At 55.5% G+C, this 19790-nt stretch overlaps 11 protein-coding genes across 11 annotated transcripts; 6 read left to right on the top strand and 5 right to left on the bottom strand.

The window, feature by feature from the left end:
- Positions 1–274: 274 nt before the first annotated feature.
- Positions 275–1959, bottom strand: SNOG_06141 (hypothetical protein; the record flags this gene model as incomplete). Its single annotated transcript, XM_001796473.1, has 2 exons — positions 275–1495; positions 1543–1959. The coding sequence occupies 2 exons, from the start codon at positions 1957–1959 to the stop codon at positions 275–277; spliced, it is 1638 nt and encodes a 545-aa protein (XP_001796525.1).
- An 896-nt stretch (positions 1960–2855) lies between these two features.
- SNOG_06140 (hypothetical protein) lies at positions 2856–4087 on the top strand (the record flags this gene model as incomplete). The annotated part of the gene is made up of 3 exons (XM_001796472.1): positions 2856–3401; positions 3447–3532; positions 3583–4087. The coding sequence occupies 3 exons, from the start codon at positions 2856–2858 to the stop codon at positions 4085–4087; spliced, it is 1137 nt and encodes a 378-aa protein (XP_001796524.1).
- Positions 4088–4287: 200 nt separating this feature from the next.
- Positions 4288–4554, bottom strand: SNOG_06139 (hypothetical protein; the record flags this gene model as incomplete). Its single annotated transcript, XM_001796471.1, has 1 exon — positions 4288–4554. One exon carries the CDS (start codon positions 4552–4554, stop codon positions 4288–4290), a length of 267 nt encoding a protein of 88 aa, XP_001796523.1.
- Positions 4555–5556: 1002 nt separating this feature from the next.
- SNOG_06138 (hypothetical protein) lies at positions 5557–6141 on the top strand (the record flags this gene model as incomplete). Its single annotated transcript, XM_001796470.1, has 1 exon — positions 5557–6141. One exon carries the CDS (start codon positions 5557–5559, stop codon positions 6139–6141), a length of 585 nt encoding a protein of 194 aa, XP_001796522.1.
- Positions 6142–6813: 672 nt separating this feature from the next.
- Positions 6814–8146, top strand: SNOG_06137 (hypothetical protein; the record flags this gene model as incomplete). Its single annotated transcript, XM_001796469.1, has 4 exons — positions 6814–7030; positions 7074–7514; positions 7600–7776; positions 7914–8146. 4 exons carry the CDS (start codon positions 6814–6816, stop codon positions 8144–8146), a joined length of 1068 nt encoding a protein of 355 aa, XP_001796521.1.
- A 65-nt stretch (positions 8147–8211) lies between these two features.
- SNOG_06136 (hypothetical protein) lies at positions 8212–8565 on the top strand (the record flags this gene model as incomplete). The annotated part of the gene is made up of 2 exons (XM_001796468.1): positions 8212–8374; positions 8504–8565. 2 exons carry the CDS (start codon positions 8212–8214, stop codon positions 8563–8565), a joined length of 225 nt encoding a protein of 74 aa, XP_001796520.1.
- An 87-nt stretch (positions 8566–8652) lies between these two features.
- On the bottom strand, positions 8653–9696 carry SNOG_06135 (hypothetical protein; the record flags this gene model as incomplete). Its single annotated transcript, XM_001796467.1, has 3 exons — positions 8653–9111; positions 9162–9587; positions 9643–9696. The coding sequence occupies 3 exons, from the start codon at positions 9694–9696 to the stop codon at positions 8848–8850; spliced, it is 744 nt and encodes a 247-aa protein (XP_001796519.1). The 3' UTR covers positions 8653–8847.
- A 1799-nt stretch (positions 9697–11495) lies between these two features.
- SNOG_06134 (hypothetical protein) lies at positions 11496–12426 on the bottom strand (the record flags this gene model as incomplete). Its single annotated transcript, XM_001796466.1, has 2 exons — positions 11496–12050; positions 12100–12426. The coding sequence occupies 2 exons, from the start codon at positions 12424–12426 to the stop codon at positions 11496–11498; spliced, it is 882 nt and encodes a 293-aa protein (XP_001796518.1).
- Positions 12427–12881: 455 nt separating this feature from the next.
- Positions 12882–14874, top strand: SNOG_06133 (hypothetical protein; the record flags this gene model as incomplete). The annotated part of the gene is made up of 3 exons (XM_001796465.1): positions 12882–13558; positions 13754–14314; positions 14376–14874. 3 exons carry the CDS (start codon positions 12882–12884, stop codon positions 14872–14874), a joined length of 1737 nt encoding a protein of 578 aa, XP_001796517.1.
- Positions 14875–15602: 728 nt separating this feature from the next.
- Positions 15603–18291, top strand: SNOG_06132 (hypothetical protein; the record flags this gene model as incomplete). The annotated part of the gene is made up of 3 exons (XM_001796464.1): positions 15603–15637; positions 15696–17218; positions 17286–18291. The coding sequence occupies 3 exons, from the start codon at positions 15603–15605 to the stop codon at positions 17312–17314; spliced, it is 1587 nt and encodes a 528-aa protein (XP_001796516.1). The 3' UTR covers positions 17315–18291.
- SNOG_06131 (hypothetical protein) lies at positions 17854–19395 on the bottom strand (the record flags this gene model as incomplete). Its single annotated transcript, XM_001796463.1, has 4 exons — positions 19314–19395; positions 19161–19252; positions 18167–19018; positions 17854–18126 (listed from the first exon to the last, which is right to left on the bottom strand). Exons 1-4 carry the CDS (start codon positions 19336–19338, stop codon positions 17854–17856), a joined length of 1242 nt encoding a protein of 413 aa, XP_001796515.1. The 5' UTR covers positions 19339–19395.
- Between the last annotated feature and the right edge of the window lie 395 nt (positions 19396–19790).

Raw genomic sequence — 19790 nt, 5'->3', positions numbered from 1 at the left:
AATGAAGTAGTGTTGATTCTCTCGATGCTCTGTTTTCAGTGCCGAGCCTGTTGATATGCGATATGTCTATGAATGACCCGACAAAACTCCGATTCGGAAAACAACAATGCAGAGAGGATTCGTGATCCGTGACAATCGTGATGTGATGACAACACTCTATGCTCCTGTACTGCACATGCACAACCGCCCAAACGCCGTGGGTATATAACGAAGCGCCCGCCGAGCGAACATGGGACAAGGAAAAGAGACGTCAACCCTTCTTCAAGGTATCCGTCTAACCCCTCCCTCTTCCCCGTCCCCTCCCACTCGCCGTCCTCGCCATGGGCACTGGACGCTCAGCAGCCCCAAGCGGCGTGTTGCCACCAGCATCGCTCCACTGACTGCTCTGCGCACTCATCGGCACACCGCCCATGCCATTCATCAATCCGACTTCCAGGCCCGGCGCCGTGTTCCTAACCTGGCTCGTAATCTCGTTGACGGGCTCCTGGAAGCCTGGCGGTTGAACCTGGTAGTCTCGCGCCTTGATCGGGTGGCATGCGGCCTGCAGCAGCTTCTCGTTGAGTTCGTCGTCGAGCGGGGCGTCGCGCAGCATGAGCTTGAGATCCTGGTCAATGTCCGAGGCAGACAGAGCGGGCGGAGTGGGCGCTGCGGCATTGGGCTTCTGGAAGATTTTGGCGTCGAGGACGAAGGGCGGGTTGTAGATAAAGGGCATATGGCCGTTGGCGATGGCGGCGGCAGAGGGATTGAAGGCGGAGCGGGTGGCGCCACGGGTCGCGTGTGGGTTGGAGGAGATTTGGCGCGTCATGTCGGCTGCGCCGGGGATGTCGTCCGAGTCTTGATCTTGGTCCATCACGTCGCCGTTCTCGGAAGCGTGGTCGCCATTGGTGCCATTGCCGTTGGTCGTGTGGCCGTATGTGGTGGCTTCGTTTTGCGCACCGTTGTCTGCCTGCTTCATCTTGGCGAAGAAGTGCGAGGCGGCCGTCGTCGCCTGGTTCATGGCCATGTTCAGCTCCTTCTCGGTGAAGAGGCGCTCTAGCGAGTATGCAGAGGATTCGAATTGCGCATTCATGGTGCGCGCCTTGGCGTCGCGGAATGGCGAGCCCATGCCAATCTCGACGTTGCGGCCTGCGGGACCTGGCGAGTCGTTGTCGGCTTCTTCAAACAACTTGCGCTTGCGCTTGCTCTCGTTTGCTGCAGCAAGATCTTCGGCCTCTCCAAACTTGTGCCCAGTCCTTCGGGTCTTGCGGGGCGCTTGGGGCCCGCCGGGGCTGGCGGGGTTGCCAATGCCAAACTGGTTCGGGTGGAGGAGCATGGCGTTGCTGTCGGAGAGGTCTAGCTGCTCCTTTTCGCGCTTGAGTCGACCGGTGCGCTGTTGTATGCTCGCAATGAGGCGCTCGCGGATCGTGGCAGCAAGCAGCTTGTGCTCCTCCTCGGCGATTTGGACCTTGTAGTAGTGCGAGTTCTCAATCTCGTTCTTCGTGTTCTCGTGCTTGTTCTGGCAAAGTTAGACTAATAGACGAGATCAGGAGCTGCGCAGCGTACATGGAGCATCGTGAGATTGTAGTCGCGTTCCTCCATGGCGTCGTTGACCGCGTCCACGAAGCGCGCATAGTGCTTGCCGCACTGCGCAATGTAGTCGGTGCCCGCGCTGGGTGCCGTAGGGACATTGTTGCCCATAATCTGCGAGATGAGGTCCGACGCTTCGTCTCCGCCATCGTCGAGCGGCGCATTTGCGTACGGGTCGGCCTTCATGATGAGGTTGATATCAGCCGTCAGCGCTGCAAGCTGGGCCCTGTAGTGGCTGTCTCTGTTGTCGGAGAAGGACGCCATCATCTCTCCCAGCTTCTCGGCCAGCATGTTGCGCCTCTTGTCGCGCTTCGAGGGCTGCGGCTGCGGTGACGTCGCTGAATGGCCGAGCGGGAAGTTGTCCGCCGGCGAAGGGCTCCCGTTTCGCACCATGGTGAAGGTTGTGGCCGGGACGTGTGAGAATGGCGTGTGTCTAGGTCGACCAGGAGCACGCAGGATGGAGAGGGAGCTTGCCGGGTGGAGCTCTGGGAATCAGGATTGGTAAATACAGTTGGAGACAAGACAGACGTCCCTGCTCGTGCGCTAGTCTCTAAAGCATGGACAAGGTCTGGCACTGAATACACGGTGGGTCGTGGGAGGGTCTGCGAGGTGAATTGGCTCCGAACAGTCGGCAAATCGTCACTTGCGCAGGGCACATGTCCAGCCGCGGTTAGGTCCACCTGCTATCGCCGACCGCCGATTACCACGTGACCTTTGCTTCACCACCCGTCCAGGTGGACTACACGGTGCAGATTTGGGAAAACTCAAGTCTCTCGCAGTACTCCTTGAGACGATTGAGTGACTCGCAGTGTTCTGCGAAGACGGGGTAGAACATGTTCGCGTACTTCAAGCCATTCATCGTGTCTTGTAAAAAACATGGTGGCTATTGCTAACCGCATCGAATACTAGATGTTGATGAGCAGGAGGATTCCTACAACGGATCCAGCAAATCTGCCCTTGACACGGTGAAAGAGAGCTTCTTTGATCATGTCGTGCAAACTGGTGGGGAAGTTTCGCAGACGCTCTTGGAGTCGGACATGTTCGCTTAGTAAGGCAGTAGACCCCTGCAAAGTGGACTCAACTGCTCGACACCTGAGGCGGCAATGAAACGTAGCAAACCTCAGCTTTCAGTAGCAGAAGATTAAGAACTCCATGGCCCCGAATATGATTCTCGCGTCCAATATCAAGATTCTGCTTCTCCATCATTTACATCCTGGCTAAAGAATAACTGTCGCGTCGAATTCCAGATACGTCAAGACTACTACGCGCCGTTGCGCCCCACCATCAGTATGATCCAACACTCTTCATCCAACTGCGCCGAAAAGCCCTGGAGGTCCTACAACATGAAAGAAGTCACTGTGCAGCTTCCCAAGCAACATGACCGCCCAGATGAGCCATGGCAACGCCACATATCCATTGATCTCATCTGGTATGTCCTTGGATACACAGTCTTCCACCCATTCGTGTCATGGGTGGTAGTCCTATGCTTGCGCGCGCAATACACAGCATACGGCGCACCTGAGATGCTCATCGCGGTAGCCTGGTCTTTTCTCATGAGCGCAATCGGCATATTCAACATCATCAGCGAGCGCATCGCATTTGGCGCGCCGCGCGAAGTAGACTTGGCTGAAGAGGTCATCGTCATCACTGGTGGTGTTGAGGGACTGGGTGGCCTTCTGGCCGAGACCTACGGCATGCGCAACGCCAATGTTGCCGTGTTGGACGTCAAGAAGGTGGATGAGGACGAGGCAGAGGAGAAGGGCGTGGTATACTACCAGTGCGATGTCAGCGACCCAAAGCAGATTGAGGCTGCAGCAGCCAAGATTGTAGAGGATGTGAGTCGCTACATACCACCTCGCGAACTATACTAATCCATCCAGCTCGGCCCTCCAACAATCCTCATCAACAACGCCGGCATCGTCCACAAGAAGTCCATCCTCGACACCACCACCGAAGAAGTCGAACAGTGCGTCCTCTACCCCCACACATACCACACTAAACTAACGCAATCCCCAGAACCTTCCGCGTCAACACCCTCTCCCACTTCGTCACCCTCAAGACCTTCCTCCCACACATGCTCCGCGAAGGCCGCGGCACAATCGTCACCGTCTCCTCCGTCCTAGGCCACCTTGGCGCCGCCAATCTCTCCGCCTACACCGCCTCCAAAGCCGCGCTCCTCGCGCTACATCACTCCCTGCGCGCTGAACTCGCCCAGATCCCCGCCGCCGCGGAAATCAAAACCATCCTCGTCACGCCAGGTCAGATGAGCACGCAAATGTTCGCCGACGTCAAGCCGCCGAGCAACTTCTTCGCGCCCACGGCGACGCCGGCGATGCTGGCGAAGAGCATCATTAGGCTAGTAGAGAGGGGCGAGAGTGGCGAGGTGGCGATCCCCATGTATTCGCAGTATGTTGGGTTTTTTGCGATACTGCCAGTGGGCGTGCAGGCGCTTGTGAGGAGGTGGAGTGGGTTGGACAGGGCGGTTGGGAAGGTGGGGCTCGGGGAGAAGGAGAAGATGTAGAGGAGGAAGATGGAGATACCCAAGTAATGCACAAGGAGCGGTGCAAGCAAGCAAGTATGTATTATATCTAGTACAGGGCGGATAGAACGTCAATGTATCACATAACATCATCTCCGAACACAATATATTCCAGTGTGTGATCAACCCCACCATTCTCGACAGCGAACATATGACACCGCTACACTGATACACACACCCTTTCATGCCTCTGCAGGCTTCACCGGCTCGCAAAACTTGCACATCCACGGATTAACCCCGCAGAACTTCTTGCACATACCCCCCAGATCCCTGTCCTGCTTGCTCGACGGCATGTCCCTCTCAGGATATGCGTTTGACAACCCATCTGGCGGGACTATAGTGTTGGTCTCGCCCTGAGGGCACACGTTGGAAACCATGTCGATCGGGGGGACTGGTGCTGCGGCCGCGAGGGTGGCGAAGAGTGTGGTGAGAAGGACGGTGGGCTTCATTTTTGTGATTGTGGGAGTTGGGGTGGGTATGAAGGGGTTGTGTGTCCTGCGGTAGTGGGTTTTTGGGTATGGGTATGTGAAAGTGTTTTTAGAGATGAAGTGGAACAAGAAGGAGGGGTTGCGAGGGTTATATACCTTCTTCTATAATAGAAAAATGGATCCGGTGCTCTAAGGGACGATTTCATGGTTGCAAAAATTAAAGACTAATACCTAGGTAGTTGGGTGGTTAACTAATTGACGCGTACCACGGTCTTCATCGTAACAAACCAAAAAAAGTAGCGAGAAAACCAAAATCTTCCACAATGCGGACTGGAACTGCGGAGGAATCAATCTCACAACACACGGTATACTCCAAGGCCCAGACCCCATAGTCGCATCCAGGGTTTAACAGATGATTCTTGGGGTTGGTTCTAATTCATGAGATATCCTTGATTTAATTGAAATATGTACACTATTTAAAGGTATGGTAAAGAGACAAAGGGGGAATAGGCAAGTGAGACTTTGCGGAATGGGCGACAGTGATCCGTTTGTGAGCGCAATGCACGTTTGCTGTGCTCTCACCTTACATGGCAACAAGGGACCTCAGATTAACTTGCTCAAGTGAAGAAACAAAATTTCATATTCACCGAGCCTGGATATGTCAGGAAGCAGTTTCGGGTACAAGTATATATTGAAACGTCCGTGAAGGTATACAGGCTGAAATGTAACCGGAAGAGAAGTCGCGAGTTCAAGGCAGGTATTAATCAGACAGTGCGGGCCGCATCAATTACCTCGCTCGACTTGAGCTTATCACTTACATAGCCAGTGCTTGAGCCTCTTTCACCCAGCTTCCAACGCACAGCGCGTACAGTCTCGTACCCGAATCTGCTGCTGCCTCCACGCAATCTTGTTCCTGAGCTCTTGGATTCTCACTCGCAACCTCTCCTCGTTTACTCACCTGGCATCATCAACCTCTTCACTTACATCACCCGCGCAACCAACATCCACCAAAATCTACCCACCATGACAGTCTACGCCTCCAAAGCCGCCTTCCAATCTCTCGGTCTCGAAACCATCAAGCTGTCATCCACAAACCTCACGCAAGACTGCTCCATCTGCCAACAGCCCCTCGCCATGCACCCGAACCACACCAGCCCGCGCTCCCTCCAGCGCGGCTACCACCCCACCGTACACATCAACGCCTGCGGCCATACACACGGCGCTCTCTGTCTCTCCGCCTGGCTCGACGTTGGCAACTCCTGCCCAACCTGCGCGCGCATCCTCTTCAAAACCATCAGCGACGCCATCGCGCAGCAAGATATCAATGACATCGTGCACACGCTGGGGCCAGAGTACGGCGAGGCGCGCGTTATGGTATCAGTTGTGGGGGTTATGCAGACCCGGGAGCGGGAGCGGGAGGCGTTGAGGCGGATACACGAGTTCGAGGTTGATGCGCAGAAGAGGAGGGATAGGGAGGCTAGGGATAGAGAGTTTGCGTTGGGGGACGAGGACTTCTTGGATAGTGAGGAGGAGGACTTTGGGGATGGGGAGGATGGGGAGGATGGGGACGGGGATTTTGAAGTGTCAGATGGTAGTGAGATTTCATAGGGGACGAGAGAGATTTGGAGAGAATGGGAGGACCGTGGATGGCTAAGAGCTGCACGTTCCAGCATTGAGTTAGTGGAATACGTAGGAGATGAGCCTGGTACTTTATCTTCTATGGGTTTTCGAAAGATCATGCAGACAGTTGGCGATGTGAATCGCAGCATGAAATCCGTGTCTAATGATACGCCCTGAAGCTGCACACAGCTCCTTTATTGCGTAGCGGGATGAACTGCATGCTGTAGAAACCTTTAGGCTTCCCCGTCTGAACATGCAAAGATCCTCTCTTAGCGTCAGTGATTAAGGAGCGTCTGAAGCGCCTGACAGAGGCAGGAGAAGTAGCAATTGCGAGAGAGTCGACTTGTGATATAGCGAAAAAGACCACCACGACTTACTCTGATAGATGCTTGTGCATTGCATTACTCCACGTGATTCTTGAAGAGGGGGAAAAGGAGACGTCGTTGGACTTGGCTAATAATAAACCTTGTGGAGACGTGCACACATGCGTCAGTGCCTTGGCAGCTTCCCACCTCCCGGATTCGTGCATCCCAGTCCACCACTCTTCCTCTCACCACATCGCAGTCATAATGTAAAGCTCCCACGTAGCTCTAATTTCTAATATATCCCCACCGATGCATACCTTAGCTCTTGCACGTGAACCCCGACACCATCGCGACAATGCGCATCCCCCTCTTCCGCATCTGGTACTCGACCACGTACACGACTATCCTTATCCTGCTGCTCCTCATTCTTGCGGTCGCGCCTGCCGACACCATCTACCAATCGGTCAAGAGCAAAGAACTACAGAAGCTCTTTGTCATTGGCGGCGTCTACTTCCTTACTTTTTCGATTGTGCTTCTCATCTACTCGACGCGCATTTATACGAACCGGTACGGTGCTATCGGCGATACCTAAACCCTACATACCGGTGGAAGAAGGCGAAGTTGGTAAAGGCGTGAGGCGCATGATTGCGAAAGAGCTGAGGAGGAGTGCAATTGTAGCATGGGACAGCAGGCCCAGGGACTTGCGCAGGGAGGAAGAAGGTCGAAATGGCGAGGGCACGTCTAGGCCAAACACCGCAGAGAAGGAGAAGGACAAGGGCAAAGCGCACAAGAAGAAGAAGAGCGACGACCACGGCATGGAAACCACCATCCTGCCCGTGACCACAGACAACCCTCCCTGGGGCTATGTCTCGCACCCCGGCTGGGCATCTCCATCCTCCCCAGACCTCCCAAACCTCCAATACTGGAGCGTAATATGCGAACTCCCCAACCTCATTGAAGCCAAAGCCGTCTCCCTCGCACCCCCCGATCCCGCCGTCGAAGACGCCGCCCTCCAATACCCCGACAACGCCGCCCCCTCTCCCCGACGCGCAAATCGTCACTCTCCTCCAACGCCCACGCACCATGGGTCTCCGCTCCTATCTTGCGCGCCTCGCCTCCTTCGGTCTCCTCAACCCCCCAGACCTCGGCGCCACGTTCCTCGCACAATACGAATACGCGCGCTTCTCCACGGCCTCGCTTACAGAGCCCGAATTTCGCAACATCATGGCCGTCTTCGCAGACATCCTCAACGGCATGGCGCATCTCGATCAAGACGTCATCGACGAGGCGCGCGCGCAGAGCATCGCTTCTGATACGCGTAGCCTGGCGCCCACCGAATCTAGCAGTAGCAGTAGCATTTCCTCACACCATGTACCTTTTCGCACGCCCCTTCTCGACCGCCAGCGGCCTGATACGCCGAGTACGTATGCCGACGACGTGCCGTCGAGTCCGCAGACGGCGCAGACGGCGCCGTCGCATCAGCAGCCACGGAGTCCGATGGGGCTGTTCGATGTGCCGCGTACGCCGTCGCTGCGCACGCAATCAGAGACGGGGTCGGTCGTGATCCATCGCAGTCCGTCTACGATACTACCGAATTCGTCGAGTTCGTCGCTGAGGTCGGAGAGGTCGGTTATCAGGCTGCATCCGAATCCGAGCGAGGGAGAGCTGCCGTATCAATATGCGATTGATCGGGGGTGAGGAGGTTGGCGATGGATTTCAGAACTCAAGACATCGACTGCAGGGGACATACAGCATGGGGGTCGATGCAGTCAAACCTACGGCCAGCCAGGGACAGCAGTGGTGCACAAAGGCCTCGGACCCGAGACACGAGAAAGAGCGCAGAGGCTACGCACGACACGAACAAAGGTGCAAAGGATGGTTACAGTCTCATATGGATCAGGCAGGCATCACGCAAGGTAAGGACAAGGTTATCGTATCGTGATGACATTACTATCAGTCCTATCCCGCTCAGGGAAGTGGAGAGAAAAGATGTTCACGATAAATGCTGAAAAGCACAAATCTCGAGAAGCTCAGACATCGCACAGGCCGTCGTAGAGAGCTCTCGGTGCAAGCTTTTACGCCTGCACAAGCCACGCGCGCCCCATAGAGTGAATCAATCTCGCTGTCGTGCCCACGCGTAACCATACCCCTCTGACTTATCGTACCCGGTGATGAAGTGTGTGAAAAGGAAGCCCCCATCAAGACAAGAGATTACCGGAGGTGTTTGCTCCCCTCGTGCGCATGTCTAGTTGTTGTGTAGAAGAAGATTGGGGAATTTTGAAAAGCCATCAAAAAGAAAAACCACCGTGACGCCATGCAATGCCGCAAAAATTGGGAATGTGTGTAAGGTGAGCTGGAAGCCACTCGCAGCTCGACGTATGGAAGACGTCTATGACTTGCGGAAATCCGACAAGACGGGGTAGATGAGCTCGAAAGCCTGGTAGATCTCTTCACGGACCTTGGCACCAGTAAGGACAATCTTGCCGCTGACGAAGATGAGCAGGACAATCTTGGGCTTCATCATGCGGTAGATGAGACCAGGGAACAGTTCAGGCTCGTAAGACGAGAAAGTGTGATGGCGCGATGCAAGACCCTCCAAGCGAATGGGGAACTTGATGTCGCAGGAGCCAACAATGTTCTGGATCTTGAAGTCCTATCACGATGTTAGCGATGGCCAAGGACGATTCATCCTGCACAACGTACGGTGAACTTTGCGTTGAACCCCAGCTTCTGGATAATCCGCGCATATTTGCGGGAAGCGAGGCGGCTATCGTCCTCAGACTTGGCACCAGTAACAACCATCTTGCCACTCGCAAAGACCAGAGCCGTCGTCTTGGGCTCACGGATACGCATGATGACGGCAGCGAAACGCTTCGGGTTGTACTCGGCGTTACGCGCATGCAGAGCGATGGTCTTCAGGTCAAGGCGAGCGGAGAGGTTGACGGTTGCCACAATGTTCTGAAGAGTAGGCACGATACCCGAGGGCACTTGGCCATTCTGGGTGTCTGGAGTAGCCGCAGGAGTCGCAACGCCGTTCGCGTTGGTGGCCTCCTGCTGCGCGTTCTTCTCAGAGGACGGTGGAGTCAGGTCCCCTTGGTTGGGAAACGAGAGGGAGCCCGGAGCCACGAACTAAGAGAGAACGTTAGAACAGGTTGGAAACGATACAAACATCACTGAAGCTTACCGTCTTGGCCTGGGCGGCGGTGGACGGATGAGAGTTTAGGGAGTTGGGATCCATGATTGATGCTATGGAAGGATAGAGTGTGACGTCTTGGCAGGCTGCGCAGGTCAGAATAGGGTCTTCGGTGACAGCGACGTTCAGGCCGGCGGACTACGAGATCGCGATGGGGAGCGAGGTCGGTCGACACCGGTGAGGGACTGGAGCTGGGTAGGTCTTGGAGTGGGTGAGGCCCGTACCGGTCGCAGGAGAGCTACAAGCGAATGTGTCCCTCGCAAACGCTGACAAGAATGTCGCGGATGGTGTGTGGCTGTCGCGGAGGACAGAGGGTTAGTCTAGTGGGTGGAGAGTGACCAAAAGCGAAGCCAGCAAGCCTTTGGCAGGGAGAAGCTCGAGATGCGACCTGTGGGGGAGGTTGCTCGCAAGGCTGTTCGCGCGCGGATGTGGCTAGTGCCGATCGCGAAAATTGCTCTCCGACTTCCGAGAGAGTGTAAGTGTGCGAAATTAGCACACGGTTGTCCCGAATCGCAGTATTAGTGAGCGCGCAGTTGAAAAGCAGTGTTTCCGAGCTGGCGTCGTGGGTGGTGCGGAGGGGTTGTGTGGTGCAGCGAGCGGGACAAGGCGACCAAAAGAATGGAAAAGTAGGGGGCAGGCGCAGTCTTTATATGCGCGGTAGCCTGGCGGCCCGTGCGCGACAAGTGGGCCCCAAGCGCACCGCAAGCAGGCTCGCTGCTTTACCTAGCGCCCCTGCGTGAATAGGGGGCTCCAGCAGTCGATGCGCACGCCGCTGCCCATTCACTCTCTGCCTTCACCCTCGCGTGCTGCGACACCCGGGGCATTCAAGTGAGCTGCTAGTCACCTCACCCGCCTTGCAGACTCCCTTCACGCACACCCTCGCCCCGTGCAGCTGTGCAGCCGTGATGCGCTGCCGTGTCGACTGGATGCACCCGGCCGCCTCTCGTCATTACCAGTGATGACGCTGCACAGGCGAGCGTCGAGCAGATCGCAACGGAGCAAGCGATTCGCCCCCGACCGCTCACCCTAGTCGTCGCCTCACTCGAATTTTCGCCGGCGCATCACGACGACGAAAATTCTATCGCAGCTGCCTGATGCGGCAAATTCTCGAGTCGTCCGCGCTGCCTCTCGCCCTCTCGCCCTCTCGCCCTCTCGCCGCCCTGGAATGCGCTCACACGTCTGAGACACGTTGCGCGTCTAGCTTTGTCACCGTGGCATGCACGGCAGCAGAACACCAACGGCATATAACAAAGACAGGGCACAATCATGCTGCTGCAGAAAACAAAAGACGCCTGCCGGCGAACAAGTGCACAGGGAAGGCGAGCAGGTAAAAGCGACAGTGGTGGTTTTGTGATTTGTGGTTTGCTCAGGATGTTGCCTGTTCCATGGTCGGTGCCGCGCCGCAGTCTTCTCCGTGGCCAGCCGAATGACTCACGAGTGCGCTGACCGGTAGAGGACACGTCGCGCCTGTCTCATCCGGTGAGATCTGGCGCCCTGCACCCATCGACTGCTTTGCATGGCCTGGAACCCGACATCCATGCATTCAGTGGGCTTTCATGCATTTAGTGCTCTTAGTCCATGCCGCCGACCGTGGGTTGGGCTGTGGGGTAGGGCATTAAGCAGTCGTGCCAAGCATGTCCCCACACCCATGACTTGTGGCTGCTGCTGCGCACGTACCTCATCCAACGGCTTGCCGACAATTGATTCTGGTGCAGCTTGAAGAGGTAACCTCTGAATGAGTGAGATCTAACTGATGTAGCAACACTGAGACAACAGTCCAAGCAAATGAGTAGAGAGAGCCTGCGACTAACTTCAGGAGTAAGTATCCTTCACTGACTTACAGCTCAATTCGCCCTAGTCCCTCGTACTAGCAGAGGATACACGGCGCCTGCTTGCACCGGAATCTTCCCCCATCCCGTCGCTTTGAACAGCGCCATGAGCGCTCCTGAGTGTGCCACCAGTGCAATCGTCTGGTTATCATCGTTATCAAAGAGGTCGCTCAACAGTTCCTTTGCTCTTTCCGCGTGCTGATCGATCGTCTCTCGTTGCTCAGCTTTCCACAATTCATCCTTCTCTGCGAATCCATCTTCAATTCGGAACTCCGGGAAAGTGCTGGTGATCCAGGTCTTGGAGCTGCGCTGGTCGCAAGTATGCACACCAAGACGCTCCCGCAACCTCTCCTTGATGACGGGAACTCTCTCCTTGATGAGCGGCGCGAATCCAAGTTGAGTAGTTTGCAAGCATCGGCGCAACGGACTTGTGTATATTGATCTCGGGGGGTCTACACCGCCTGGTACCCAGAGGGACGATATGTCTGTTGCTTGTTGCTCGCCATGCGGCGTGAGATCTGCGTCGAGCCAACGTCTGCTGCCGTCACCGGGGACTTTTGCCCAGTATCGCTAATCTGATCAGGCTTCGGTTGAGTTGTCTGTGGTGGGCTGGACATACATTCCATTCGTCACGACCAACTTCTTCCTCCACCACGTTGTGCACGCCTTGGCCATGGCGGACAATGTAGAGCATCTTGTACTTCTCCTGCCCCGAATTCTTAGCATTCAGATATGTGAGGTAGTGTTGAAAGCGAGGCCATTTCGAATGCGCAGGGTCGCTGGGTGACCCGCCTTGTTTGGCCCAATACTCGTCATCGGTGGGATATGATCGGCCGAGCAGTCCCAGGCTCGGCTGGGTGACAGCTCTAAACTTCCATATCTCGGGATCATTGTCGTGGGAGAAGAATCCTCGTTGAGCTTCGAAGTGCCATGATGAGTCAGACATGGTGATGGAAGGCACAGACTGATGTTGCGAGTGATAGTATACGGCGGCGGGAACAAAGAATAATGTAATACGGCAAGTGTATGTCCGCAAAACGTGGTGCAATATGTAGAATGAACAGGCCGCAAGGTTAGCGTGAGGTTGCGGGCTGTGCAATTGTAGTGTGAGGCTCCTTCCCATACAGTGAGGGAAGTGACGGCCCCCACGCTACTTTTCCTCAGCTCGATCGGTTTGGGATTTAGCCTCCTGCAGCCTTCAAAGCACTACTGGCAGCCATCTAAGCCTCTCGACTCAGCTGAAGCCTACCCGCATGTCACCAAATTGGAGGATGGTGGGGCATGTAAAGGTCCTCTACCCTTCATACCAAGCACGATCTCACTTAACCCTCCTCCTTGGCGTTCGATAGTCGGTATACCCGAGTGTTTCCATGTTTATCGTTCTTATTTACGGCAATCTTAATGGATTCAGATCAGGGCGCACATGTCGAAGAACAGCACAAGCCAGACCCAACACCGAAATGGACTTCCACAACGCCATACAATGAGCTTCAGCCTGGCCAAATACGGTTGCTCCAAGTCGAAGCCAAAACTTCCGGCTCCCATCGTCCACTAAGCTGCACGCTGACTGTTCACAACCTGGATACTGCTCCACCGTATACAGCCTTATCGTACACCTGGGGCGCACCTCATCGGAATATCAACAAATTGCGCATAGATACGCCAAGTCTATCACGACAGCTGAAGTGCAATGGGAACGATGGCAGGGTCGGTGAAAATCTCTATGACTTTCTTGCTCACTGCGCGCGTGATACTGTCCATGGTCTAAGTGGTTATTGGTGGATCGACGCTTTGGCTATCAATCAAGCAGACATACAAGAGCGCTGTGAGCAAGTCAAGATCATGAGCGCCATCTACCAAAGGGCGACCAGAGTCGTGGTCTGGCTTGGGCCGGACGATCGATACACTAAACCTGCTGTCGAACTGATGCATGGCCTGCTTCAGCTCGAAAGAGAAACTCGACTTAGCCTACACCACACAGAGGTTAGAGAGGGTCATTCAAACAGATTCCTGGACTCGAACAACTGGCAAGCGCTAGCACGATTCTTCCAACGAGAGTGGTTCAACCGCGCGTGGATGTGAGTACGACTCGCAAGGTCCTGGATGCCTTCACTGACGCGTCCCGTGCGCTGTGCCAGTATACAAGAAGTTGTACTTGCACAGGCAGTCGTATTGATCTGCGGAAGTTACTCGATTTCCTGGGCGGATATGAGTCTGTTCTCGCAATTTCTTGCCACTTCGAGCTGGACTACCCTCCTTAAACGGACGACTAGACAGGTTGGACACACAACCACGAATATAGGACACAATACGCCTGCAAGGCTTGCAGCTGCGCAAAAGACGTGGCTTTCGAACCACGATGACAAATTCTTACACGCTCTTATCCGAGCGCGCTCTTCGGATTCTGAGAACGCGCGAGATAAGGTGTACTCTCAATTAGGCCTTGGGAATGCCGATATAATTCCCGATTATCGCGCATCTGTCCAGGATGCATACATCACGGCTGCCAAATACATCTTGACCAACTCAAAGAGCCTCTTACTGCTTACCTGTGTAGAAGGAGAAGACTTTCAAACAATTCCGGGCCTGCCATCTTGGGTACCTGACTGGAGCGTCAACAAGACACTGGGTCTTCGAGGAACCGGCTACACAGCTTTCAAGGCCGCTCTTGATCTTCCAAAGCAACATGAGCTCTCAATTGACAAAAGTGGTAAGCACATGCTGACCATCAGAGCCACCAAGCTCGACAATATTTCAGAAGCTGGCGGGACGAAACCAGAACTACGCAAAAGCCCGTCAGGTCTCTGGAGAATGCTGTCCAAACTCAACGATGGGTACGCAACAACCCGGACAGAGTCGTGAAGAAGCAGTCTGGCGCGCACTAGTAACGAACAGAGAAGAAGGAGGCACGCCATCAAAGCCCATCAACCCCAGATATCCCGCATCACCAGAGCCTCTCGGTTCGTCTTTTCGTGACTGGGTCCTCTGGAGATATGTCGTTACGTCCACCTTGCCACACGCCACCACATTTCCTGTCTCATCAAACTTACCAACGCAAGAAGAGATCGTACAAGCACGAGACCAGAGTGTCCTCGACGCTTCTTACCTCGCAAACTTAGAACGCAGAGCGTCGTTGTTTGATACGCATTACTCGCATGCGTCCTTGATCCGGCCATTTTCCACTGAGCTGGGATACTTTGGCATCGGGACGCAGTGCTTGAGGAAAGGTGATAGTGTTTGGATCGCCCCGGGAAGCCGTATTCCGCTGATTTTTCGGGCGGTTGAGGGAAGTGAGCGGTACCGATTGGTTGGTGGAGCATATCTTCATGGGTTCATGAATGGAGAGGCATTGGGACGAGAGGATGTAAAGTTTGAGATGGTGAGCTTGGAATGAATTCGCTCTTTCAAGCTCGTGTTATTCACAAGGAGACGGGCAGCAAGTCTGTTGAAATGGAAGTGTTGGAACTGACGCCGTGGGATAGGCGCTTGTGATACTCTTTTGTGCACAATACCCGCTCAAGCAAAATACTTACATGGCTACACAGCATCGATTGGTTTGAAAGACCCATTGGCGGAAGAACTATTCTGACATATGAGGAGATGTTGAGATGCATGCTCTCTCAGAGGTACAGAACAAACCTGGCTGGTCAATAGCTCTCTCTTGATATGCACAGGGTCTCGAAGCTTGGTGAAGTGACTCCACTTGATCCCGCGTCAAAGCTTCTGCCAACCCCGCGCCTTCCTCCAACAGAGGTGAGCTTACCTTGACGTGACCTCACGCGTTTGGCAGCCACGTGCTCTGCACAGAGGCGTCAATAAGCTCGAAAACAGATTGTAGTACGACCCCTCCAACTGAGGCGTGTGGGTGTGAAATTACGAGGAACCCCTCATAAAGCGGAGTGTCATAGCTTGGGGGCCAGCAAAAGTTCACCAGTACTCGTGCATCACTTGAACAACACTCGATTCTGCCGTTTCCCTCCAAATTGGCAACAGCAAGACAGTCGCGACCGGGCATTCACATTCCTTGAATATATCGCGTCGTGCGACAACCGTTCCGTACACGGCCGTCTCAGCAGGTCGTAATACAGGTACCTACTTACACGGCGCGAAAGTTTAGCGGCCATGGCCAAGGGTCCCGCAGTTGTAGTCGTCGCCAGGTACCCGACAGCCAGACAATATTGCTAGCATTGCGCATATGTGCTGACACTGCCCAAGACACGGTGCACGCCTCGACGCTGCTGACAAGACATGGCATCTTACCTCGCCCACGCCCTACGACCCGCCCCTCACATTCGGCGGCTGGCAACAGGGACGAGCCCTCGGTCTGCGCATAGCAGCTCTGCTACACCAACGTGACAATGAACAACTGGAGGCTGCAAAGAGTGTTGCCAGCGGAGAATCACCCCGGCCGAAGAAGAAGCGCAAGATTGTCATACATTCGAGCCCGTACTTGAGATGCATCCAGACGAGCACGGCGGTCGCGGCTGGCATCTCGCAATTCAATCCGCCCACTGTGCCTCAATTGGGGGTACCGGTACCCTCAAAAGAGAAGGCTGCAGCGACAGAAAAGCCAAAACAGGCAAAGCCTTCCCAGGGCAGCCCGTACATTACACCGCTGGCCGACCCCAAAGCCCAGAACTCTCACAAACCTCATGCTGGCCCCGAGAGAGTACTGCTACGAGTCGATGCATTCCTCGGCGAATGGCTGTCGCCCGACTACTATGAAGACATTACGCCCCCGCCAAACTCGACGCTCATGGTGGCAGGAGCAAAGGCAGACTTGTTGCGTAGGGGGGACGCTATGCTGGAAATGTCGCCCACCAAGACGAGCAAGGGCTTCTTCCCAGGCGGCTGGATGGGCAAAGGTGCTTCAGCAGCTGCTCAGCCAGAGACAGACCACAAGCCACGTTCTAAAGTCCGCAGTCTGGCTGCAGCATCACCCTTCAACCGAGAACGCTCAAGCAGCCAGGGTGCCTCGCCCCTCCAGCGCACCAAGTCGAGAGAAAATCTAACTTCGCTCGCACCAGCCGCACAGAACCCGAACAGCCGAGTCTACGAGCCGCCAGTCCCAACCTACTCGGTATCACCTGCCGACCACATCCCTCGAGGCTACTTTGCCCATGCGCGAGAGGCTTGCATAGTAGTCGACTTCCAGTGGGACAGCATGCGGCCTCCACAGGAATGGGGTGATGGCGGCGAGTACGGAGACGAGTGGAGTACCATGCACAAGCGCTTCCGAAGGGGACTGACGGGCATGATGGACTGGTACAGAGAGCATGGCGCGACGCCCCCGAAGAACCAAATCTCGGGCTTCATGTTCAAGGAGCCGTTGAGATTGACACCAGTCCCGGCTGCAAAACGTCCAACCGAGCCCTTTTCACTCGACAAGGGAGACGGACCAGACGAGGACGAGGAGCTTGTTCTCATCATCATGACGCATGGTGCTGGCTGCAACGCCTTGCTTGGTGCCATGGCCAACCAGCCGGTCCTCATGGACATTGGTCTCGCTTCGCTCTCCATGGCAGTGCGGAGGGAAGTACCTCGAGAGCCGTCTGAGGCTACAATCCACGAACGTCGACTATCTGTGGCAGACCCCGGCATGGCAGAAACATACGACATGAAAATCATGGCTTCAGTCGACCATCTCAAACCCGGCACCGATCCCTCAAAGCTACAGTCACAATCACGCACAAATTCTCCAGCTGTGCTTGCAAGCCCGTCTCTGGAAGCGAGGAGGCGTATGGGAGGCTCGGCGGCTAGTAGCCCAGGCGACACACCCGTTGATCCTTTCAGGACCTGGAACAGCTCAGCAGGATTGCAGCGGCGCACTATGAGCTCGGGCTCAAACAAGCTGTACACGCAGAGCAATCTCAATCCAGGCAGCACATCGACAGCACCAGGGGGGTTGTGGGGTAGCGCTAAACCCTCGCCTGCAGTGACGCCTGGCGGGAGTGATGGAGTTGCTACTCCTAATGCAACGTCCCAGCCACGCAAGACCACGAGCAATGTTGAACCGAGCATCTCGGCCTTTGATGGTGCTGCAGATATTACGAACGGCTTGGAGAGACTCAATACTAATGAGCGGCATGAAGTTAGTGATAGTGTGGCGCCTCTGGCTCCTCTGCCGAAAACACAGGCGAATGGTAGAGCTGGGGGGAATGCATCTGGTAGTGGAGGTGGTCTCTGGGGCGCAAAGACGCAGCCGAAGAGTGCTGCGGGACTCTGGGGTCCACCGAGGCTGGACGATGTATATGAGCACCGACCAGGGCCGAAGAGGAGGTGGACAGTTACGGAGAGGGAGGAGTCGTTGTGATGTGTCAACATGATGATATTCGCCATCTGCTCCCCTCAATATCATAATACATATTTGGTTCTACTCCGCCACCCAAACCGCCGCCATGCCCATGCCCGTGCCCACGCACATACTCGTCACACCAATCTTCTTGCCCGTCCTCTTCAGCTCCGTCAACAGCGTGCTAACCTGCCTCGCCCCCGTGACTCCCAGGGGATGTCCAAACGCAATCGCGCCGCCCTTGGGATTCACCTTCTTCTCATCGATGCCCAGCTCCTTGATGCAGTACAGACACTGGCTCGCAAAAGCCTCGTTGATTTCCCAGATATCCACATCACCAGTGGACAAGCCCGTCTCTCTCGAGGACCGGCGGGATAGCAGCCGCGGGACCCACGCCCATGAGTAGAGGCGGCACGCCGACGATGCTGGCCTGCACGAATTTCCCGACAATAGTCTGCCCGAGGCGCTGCGCGGTGCTGCGCTTCATGAGCAGCACGGCGGCCGCGCCGTCTGAGATTTGCGACGCGTTACCCGCATGGATCGAGCCGTCCTTTGAGAAGGCCGGGACGAATTCTTGGCCAGCGATTCCGCAGTAATACCCTTCCCTGACGCCATCGTCCTTGGCGACGGTAATCGTCTTCTCCTCGTCCGTCTTGGGGTCCGTCCACTGCACCGTCAACGGCGCGATCTCGGCATCAAAAAGCCCCTGCTTCTGCGCCTCGATGGCCTTCTGGAACGAGCTGGCGGCAAACGCGTCCTGTGCGGACCTCGGGATGCCTTTAGCCTTGGCCATTTGCTCGCTCAGCACGCCCATGGGGACTTTGCAGTTTGCGCTCTCCCTGTGGGATTCGAGCAAGGGCGAGAATTCAGAGACGGCGCCGGGCCCGTATTGCGTCGACATGGACTCTGCGCCCGCGCCGATGCCGATTTCAATCATGCCGGATTTGATTGCGTTGGCAATGTCGACGCACGCTTGCAGGCCCGACGAGCATTGCCGGTTGAGCGACTTGCACGAGGTGGTGACGGGGAAGCCGGCGGCCAGGGCGGCGGCGCGGAATTCTGTGGCGCCACCGCCGGGGGCGAGGACGGCGCCGACAGCGATGTCTTCGACGAGGTTGGGGTCGATTTTCGAGCGGTTGAGGAGCGCTTTGAAGGCGCCGGTGAGGAGGTCGGCGGCTTGGGTGTCTTTGAGGCCGCCTTTGCCGCCCTTTGTGAAGGGCGTGCGGAGGGCGCATGTTACGACGATCTGGAGAGGTGTTAGTGAAGGACGAGAAGATATTGCTTTGGTATGAAGAGTGGTGGTGGGTGGTTGTGTATCGGGTGCAAACCACTTCTTCTTCTTCTTCTTCTTCTCCTTCAAACAGTAAGTGAAGTGGAGAGATACGTACATCATCGGGGTGCTTCTCCAACAAGCTGGCCTTGCCCTTCTTGCTTGAAGCTCCAGACATGTGGTCTGCAACCTGCGAGAGGCGCTCTTGAGCTATTGTCGTCGTCAGTCACCAATGCCATGACATTTAGATCTATACGCCAGCACCACATACCTTTGTTCGGTGCCTGGTTCGCCATGATGATCCTCGATGAAGTGAAGGAGTAAAAGTCAGATTCAGCTCAAGAAGTGTCTGTCGTGGTAGAAGCTACGCGCATCCGAAGCTTAAGCTGGAGGTCATCCGCTTTCAAAATCGACCGAGGCATCTTCCGCATTCGGACTAGCAATTTTGTGGGGGCGCGTCATGGGTTTTCACATGCGTAAAGCGGCGCGTTTCACATGTTAGAGGATGCGCGCGGCGTTGGCCGCTGCTGCACTGCTGCACGCTTGTAGTGTCCACGGGGTGCTTTTGACGTTCACATGCTGTCAGGTTGGACGCATTTTTGTGGACAGTTCATGCACAGGCTCTTGGAACACGACGAAAGCGCGCGTCGGACATGTGAAGCCCCGTATATTGCAGACAACCTCCAAATCTGCAAGCAAATGCAACTGTAGTCAGCCTCATGTATCGCTCCCATATGAACATGCACCC

The sequence above is a fragment of the Parastagonospora nodorum genome (assembly GCF_000146915.1).
Source record: "Parastagonospora nodorum SN15 chromosome Unknown scaffold_9, whole genome shotgun sequence".
Taxonomy (NCBI): domain Eukaryota; kingdom Fungi; phylum Ascomycota; class Dothideomycetes; order Pleosporales; family Phaeosphaeriaceae; genus Parastagonospora; species Parastagonospora nodorum.
Note: the sequence above shows the minus strand (reverse complement) of the source record. Positions and strands in the feature narration are given on the sequence as shown.